The sequence below is a fragment of the Solea solea genome, chromosome 11 (genome assembly GCF_958295425.1).
Source record: "Solea solea chromosome 11, fSolSol10.1, whole genome shotgun sequence".
Lineage (NCBI taxonomy): Eukaryota > Metazoa > Chordata > Actinopteri > Pleuronectiformes > Soleidae > Solea > Solea solea.
In genome coordinates, this window is record NC_081144.1 from 6,959,509 (window position 1) to 6,967,183 (window position 7,675).

At 39.1% G+C, this 7,675-nt stretch overlaps 2 protein-coding genes across 2 annotated transcripts; one reads left to right on the plus strand and one right to left on the minus strand.

Annotated features, from left to right (window-relative positions):
• The first annotated feature begins 228 nt into the window (after positions 1 to 228).
• On the plus strand, positions 229 to 4,490 carry LOC131469288 (PRA1 family protein 3-like). Its single transcript, XM_058644287.1, has 3 exons — positions 229 to 521; positions 1,704 to 1,921; positions 3,104 to 4,490. Exons 1-3 carry the CDS (start codon positions 340 to 342, stop codon positions 3,277 to 3,279), a joined length of 576 nt encoding a protein of 191 aa, XP_058500270.1. The 5' UTR covers positions 229 to 339; the 3' UTR covers positions 3,280 to 4,490.
• A 188-nt stretch (positions 4,491 to 4,678) lies between these two features.
• lmod3 (leiomodin 3 (fetal)) lies at positions 4,679 to 7,533 on the minus strand. The gene is made up of 3 exons (XM_058643196.1): positions 7,029 to 7,533; positions 5,212 to 6,912; positions 4,679 to 5,084 (listed from the first exon to the last, which is right to left on the minus strand). The coding sequence occupies exons 1-3, from the start codon at positions 7,314 to 7,316 to the stop codon at positions 5,037 to 5,039; spliced, it is 2,037 nt and encodes a 678-aa protein (XP_058499179.1). The 5' UTR covers positions 7,317 to 7,533; the 3' UTR covers positions 4,679 to 5,036.
• Positions 7,534 to 7,675: the final 142 nt, after the last annotated feature.

Here is a 7,675-nt window from a genome sequence, read left to right on the forward strand (position 1 = left end):
GACAATTTAGTAAAATAACTTTTTTTTGGTTGTAAATTATAAGATATTATAGTCATACAACAACAACAATACTACTCCTAATAATAATAATAATAATAACAACAATAATAATAATGACAATAACCTATTTCATTATTCGTATCCTGCGCATTTAAGGACGCAAGACTCCGCTCCAAGCACTTCATTGAGATAACTAATCTCGCGAGATCTTCAGCACTTGCGTTTGACTCCGCGCCGTCTTGCTGGGAGCACACAGACGAGATCAGCTGATCTGTCAATATTACGCAGCAAGTGTGGGTATGTTTGTATTTGTGTCACCATAATCTACACGTTGAAGCCATGGCTGCCAAGATGGAGCTCGCGCCCCTCAGACCGTGGGACGATTTCTACCCCGGAACGGACCGTTTCGCCAAGCCAGAGTTCGGAGATTTAGCCAAGTGGAACAACAGAGTGATTAGTAACCTAATGTACTACCAGACAAATTATTTCGCAGCGGCTGTGGTGGTTTTCGTCATCGTTGGGTGAGTTCTGGCATTAGCATGCTAACGCAGCCAGGCTAGCATGGGTGTATCTGTGTTTAATTAGCCTGCATACCGTTTACCCACACCCATCATAGACACCACAGGCTATTTCTGTAAGCATTGTCCTGCCAACGTTCAGTTCACTGTGACTCTGCCCTTTTTCATTGGCCTTTTAACATTTCCTTTCTAAAAAAAAAAAAAAAATCACTAGCTAACAGTCATATGAGTGTTGATACACTATTTATTTCTTCTTTCCCATGTTGAAAACAATGTTACATGCTAGAAGAGTTGGTCTCTGAGGTTTTAGGCCCCAACATTTAGTAGAGGTTTTACATTTGCAAGAATGTAGCACAACATCAAAGAAGACCAGTTTGAATAATTGAAAATAAAATCATGAACTTTAATCACCATTTTGTCCATAACTAAGTGTCACCATATTTTATTAAATCGTTTGTCATTTGGATCTTTCTTCTTCAGAGCGAAGATTACACATACAGGGCTGTTTATTGTCATAAAAAGGAGAAAACAAATATTTTACAAATCTCTCTAAACTCGATGTTATTGTTGATTATTGGCTAATAACAAACTGAATTCAGACAGACAGACAGACAGACAGACGACTTTATTAATCCCTTTGGGAGGTTCCCTCGGGGAAATTAACATTCACCTTTTATACTCAAATTTGAGACGTCTCACTAGGCTTCTCCGAGAAGTCAGTACTACTAAAACTTATTTTTCAGTTCACGAATGCAAGTAAGTAACTATAATTGGTGTAATAATGATATATATATATATACATATATATATATATATATATATATATATATATATATATATATATATATATATATATATATATATCATGAAGATATCATCATGAACATAATATTGTGCTTTACTATTTTTCTGCAGTTGTAGAACTTCTACATACTGGTGGTGTATTAACCATTACAGAAACATAAACATGATCATGATAATAACCAATGCTATTAATATAGGGCAGCTGTGGCTTTGGGTAGTGGTCTAATAAATGTGTTAAGCACTGTATGCTTTGAGTAATTTGTTTTTCTCTCTGGAGACACTGCTTTAAACTCGTCACATAACCCATAACCCCAGCAGCAGGTTATAAAGAAAATCTTCCACTGTATGTGAGCACTCATTACATAATTATTTATGCTACAGGTTCCTCAACCCGTTTGGCATGTTCCTGGGAGGAGCTGTGGTGACTCTGGTCTTCATGGGCTCAGTGTGGGCTGGAGAGAACAAAGCCATCGTCAAGAACTTCAAAAAGAAGAACCCCACCCTGTTTGTTGTTGGCGTTATGGTCACCAGCTACTTCCTGCTTTCGCTTTGTGGAGGTGTCATGGTATTCATCTTTGGAATCACCTTTCCTTTGTTGTGTAAGTATCTGTATGTTTTACTATTGTAGACTGTCAGAAATCGTTCTATTTTATATTCAGAAAATTTGTTTAAAATCCATTTCGGCCAATATGTTTCATGATTCAAGTTCTACTGACCAGGATTAATGGAATAGCGTATTTCGATATGATTATTGCTCATCAACTCAATTCTAAACAACAGTATAAAATGTATTAGTTTAATTAGAATAGCGCATGCCATATGTTTGTGCTTAATGGCATGTTTAAAAATGGCAAGAAATTATTTTACAAATAAAACTTTTCTCTATAAGTGGAGAAACAATATAATTATACATCAAAAAGCGAATGAGATATCATTTGGTGGAATTATAGATGTTTGCTGATTCCTTATAGGCAGCCAGTTCTGAAGAAATCCAAAACTCGGATGGAAAAATGCAATGTTATTGCCAAGTTACCAAGGTTTTTAACCACTTGAAAGCCCCTGAATTCTATATTCAGTTGTGACAAAGAAAATTGAGATCTATAAGAATGTTGTAATACACAACGTTTAGTAAAATAATAGATTTAATGGTGGATTTCAACTTGGTTTCCTCACAGCCTATTACAAACCTTTCTTGGCAACTGTTACATGACAGAAAGTGGTGGTGAGTCACACAGGGATGAATGAGTAGGTTTCTTTCTGTGGTAGTGAACAAGATTTTCCAAACACTGACTCATTGTAGGAACTGAACATAATGTACAGTATCGCTGTCCTGTGTTCATGACACAGACTGTACAGTAAAGTCTGTGCTCTAGTTAAGAGCAAAAGGTCTGGAGTTGGAGTCAAAGGTTCAGCAGCATGGTTTAGATAATTGGTAGTTTGATTCATTAGAGCAAATATAGCAGCTCCGACATGACGGCAGATTGACACGGGAGATTTATCACTTCCCTAGAGTCTTGACCACTGCTACTTGTGTTGTTGGGTTGCCATGTGTTGTTGATTTGGACAGAACTACATTTAAAGACTGATGTCATGCATGCAGTATCTGCCTGCCATGGGAATAAAAGATATGCCTATCCTCACACTTGCTTTCAAGTATCACATTTAGTTTAGCCAAATTTCCAAAGGGATATTGTGGACAACATTACCTATACTGTTTGAGACATTAAAATAAATGAATTGTGTTTTTCTTACATTAAAATACAAACTTTCTGTAACTATAGTAATCCTGATCCACGCCTCCCTGAGACTGCGCAACATGAAGAACAGACTGGAGAACAGGATGGAAGGTGCTGGGCTGAAAAAAACTCCTATGGGCATCATCATGGACCTTCTGGATCAACAGGAGGAGAAAATGAACAAGATTCAGGATTTCCTTGAAAGCAAAATGAAGGAGTAAAGGTCAAGCTTAGAGTTAAGAGAATTGAATGTCATACAGTATGGATTTAGGTTTTCTCAGCATTATCCCATTGATTAAGTTTGTATCCCCCCCCCCACACAGTACATGTCAAGTTACTGAAGTTTATACTTATTAGTACTTTATTTATACATTTGTTTGTATTAGTTTACACTAATCAATGATTAGACAGACAGGCACTTAAAACAAGATTATAATTAGATTTGCACACACCCATTGTGCACTGGATGGAGAGATGCACTGGGTACCAACGGTTAGTGAAGATTTGAGCATTCCTGTGTATTATAACGGCGATTGCCCTTGTTGACGACAAACTTTTGAGTGTTTAAAGCATTTCGACAAAAGAGCCGAATCCAATCAGATAACAGTTATATCCTTTAATTTTGCTACCTCAAAACATGCATGTAAAATTCTCTTTAACTGTTATCTGCTTAATCAACAGCAATAACTATCATCACGCTATTTCAGGAGCTGTATAAAATCTGATCTGAGATCAGTTTGCTTCTAGGCTGGAATATGATTATATTGCCTGACTAATAATTCTGGCATTTAAGGTTAAAGTGTCGTCAAAAATGTTGTGCACACAGTTCCTGACCATAGAGGCTGTCCTGAGTGTATCCCCTCTGACCACAGCTATGCAATATTGAAAAATGAATGGCAAGTGCAGCTTTATTGTTTGAATATTATGTCATGTTATTAACTTGTCTCTTGTTATCCCTTTTATTATCACAGTATAGCATGCAGTAATGAATACAAATGGCTGCAGATTAGAAACATAACATAACTCTGGCAATGAGGCAAATATATTGCTTAAATTAAGATTTTGTTTCTTCATTATCAGGAAATACTGGACTCAATACATCTCATACTGGTTTCCCATCAATTCCCCCTTCCTTTTAAAAACCAAATGAAACCTGTGTCATCTGTGATGTTATGTTATGTGTATAACACTGACACTCCGGATAGTAAAAGCAGTTGTTTCCCCATTGCTTTTCACTCCTTGACTGCAGTTTGTGCATGCTTACCTCACAAATGGTGGTCCAGATGGATTGTGTATGAAAGCTATAAGTATATTATATATATTTGTGTTTTTCATGTGACTTTTTCATTTTTTGAGAAGTGATGACGAAACCACAGACCTGGACATAAAACCCAGCTGTCCTATGTAAAACAAATAAAGATAATCCAATTTATATTACTGTCTTTTTTTTTTTTTCAACCAAGTCATTCTTGCTTTTATGGGGTTTTATTTCAGCTTGTAATAATAATTTACCCCCTCGGTTTGATTGTCTGAAAACCGTCACTTTGTCAGGATTTAGTTTGACGCTGCTGTTACAAAGTATTGTAGTTATGATTTAAAAGAAAGAAATGTATCCCCGGGCAAGGAGCAACGTTGTTTTTAATAGCAAAAGGTTAATTACATGAACTGAATCGCTCCATAGTAAATCATTCACATTTAAAATCAAACAAATCAAGTCAGTTACTTTGAGAGCATTTGAACATGAATTAAAAAAATAGGCTGTATCGGTAATGCACTCTTAATTCTGCATTCCTTTATTGTCATGAGTTCCTAAACACGTTATTTCATGAAACACTGCAACACAACATGGCCAGCCCACTTTTAAAGAAAATTTAACATGCTAGTAATTTACACAGTTCTTCTGAATAAGGCAACTAATATTAAATATGTTTAAAGTGAACATAAAATATGGTGAAAACATACAGTAAAAGCTATAACCTCAGAAGAGACTCGTTTCACTTGATTCCAGGACTTTGGGAAGCGGCACCTGCAAACAGGACACAAAATAAAATACAAATATCAGATGATACTGGGACACATTGTTGGCAGTTAAACGATAATATTGGACAAATAGATGCAGAGATGACTGACCAGTACCAACATGAGATACTCACAGCTTTGAGATAGGCGACGTTGCTCTTTTTGATCTCATCAAGAAGCTGATCACGTGGCGTGGCGTCAACCTTTGGTGGCAATCGTCTACGTGGGATGGGCTTCAAAGTCTTAATGACTTCGGTCAGGTTGGGTTTTTCGTCTGTCGTCTCTCTGCTGCCTGCATCCTTCACTCTGGGAGTCTTCTTCAGTTGGAAACTGGCCCTGTCTGGCCTCCTGTTGTCCCTTGGGTCCTGGTCCAGAAATGGGTCACGTTTCTTGGGTGTTCTCTTGAGCTGCACATTCTTCAAAGGACTTGCTGGTTCAGTGTTGGATTGTTTGGAAATGCTTTTCTGTTTGATCTGCTTCTGAGGCTGCTCCCTTTGCTGCTCCCTTTGCTGCACTTTTTGCTGCTCTTTCTGCTCTGTCTTGAGGTGTGTTTGAGGCACAGCACCGAGTGCTGACGAGGGCGGGACAAGCCCATGCTCCTGTAGGAGTTCTAGGGTAGGTAAGTACCCCAGCATCTCAAGTAAACCAGGAGGCAGGTTCAGACTGTTCTCATACATCTGCATCAGTTCCTTCTGCTCCTTCAGTTGCTGCTGCTTTTGCTCCTCCTTCCTCGATTGCCTCTGACGGTCGAGATTTCTAGTTAAAATGTTGGTGACCACCATCCTGGGTCCTGGCTGCTCAAAGTGGTAGCCCATCTTCAGGAGGGTGTTATTGGCCTTGAGCAAACGTGAGATCTCCATCTCTGCGTGGTGACCCAGCATGTGCCTCTGGTTGTGAAATCGCAGTTCTGTGAGAGTCTCGTTGAACTGGAGGCAGCGGATGATAGCTACGATGCCTTTACCCGTGACGAAGTTGGACTCGATGTTTAGAGTCGTGATGCTGCGATTCTCTCGCAACATGTTGGCCAGATTGAAAGAGATGTTTTCATCCACACCTGTGTTGGCTATACTGAACGTTTTTACGTATTTATTCTTCTTCAAGGCATTGACGTAGTCCAGGAGCATCTCTTTGGGAATGTTTTCTATGTTGTTGAGGTTTACCTCAGTAACAGACGGGTTGTTGTTGCGGATCTTGTCCAGTGTTGACTCCAAGTTTGTCTCGTTTCCTGAAGGCCTCGATGTCATTTTAATATTATTCAAGGCCAAGTTAGGAATTTTCAATTTGTTAATTTTCCTCTCGTCTTTCTGTGGGAGCTTATCATTGGTTTCATTTTCCTCTGGTGCTACTGGAGCATCTTTAGGAGGCAAAGTGTCTGTTTTTGTTTCTTTTTGCTCTTCAACTTGTGATGCACTGTGTTCAGAGGCTGAGCTCTCTTTATCATTTGCATCATTTGTATCCGTGTTTTTCTTTGTTAATGTTTCTGTATTGTGATCTTGAGGATCCACACCGTTTTCTGTATTGTCATCATGTTTCTCTGTATCGTCATGTTTCTCTGTATCGTCATGTTTCTCTGTATCGTCATGCTTCTCTGTATTGTCATGCTTCTCTGTATTCACTGGAAGCTTCACCTCTAAATTATCTTCCACAATCACCTGTTTATCATCTTCATTCCTCTCATCAACTTCTTCAATAATTTCCTCAATGATCTCCTCAATTATTTCCTCTCCATTGGCACCATCTACAACTTCTTCCTCAATTACTTCCTCTATCACTTCATACACAACCTCTGTGTTTTCTTCTTTTTCTTTCCTTTCAGCTTCCTCCAACAGAGTTTTCTAATCAACACAATGAATCACAACATCAAGATTAGAATCTTTTAGTAGAGGTTTTTTTAAAAATTCTAATTTTGATAGCCTACATTACAGTATAATAGAGGATTTGGGCCTCTCACCTCACTGGGCAGCAAAGTAGCAGGCACTCTCTCTTCCTCCAGCATGCGTTTGGACTCCTTCTCCCAGTAGAGGTAATCAACCAGGGATCTGTGGTCGAACGTCCCTGTCGGAGGCTTTTCTGTCTGGTCCTTCTGTCTCTGTCCAACTGGTACAGTCTCATCTGGAGCAATAATAACATCCATCTCACTCTGAAGCTCCTGAAGTTCCTCCGGTGAAAGCATAGCGAGGAGTTCATCTTCATCAATGTCTTCTTCATTGAGGTCATCATTGTCCCTACTGTTTGACATATTTGCGGTCTTCCAAGTTTCTTGGTTGTTCTTGTATCAAAAAGAATTAGTTCCTGTCTGTTCCGGTCTATGACTCAGGACTCAGGACAGAGCAAAATGGAGAGGCTCTGGCTTTGACTTCAGCTACAAACCCTCTGCGTCTGCCTCCCGTGGAGTCTAAAATTAAACCCTGTCAACTGCATGGAAGATATTTAAAGTACAAGCAGGGGAAAGACATGTTAACATTCTCTTTTCCGCACCCCTCCTCCCTGCTGGCCTGGTCGTCAGGATCTTAGGGGTTGACAGATGCATCAGGAAAGTGCGGGATTGACAGTAGCAGGTGGATCTTTTCTATGGGCCTGGTGGGAGGGGTGGACATT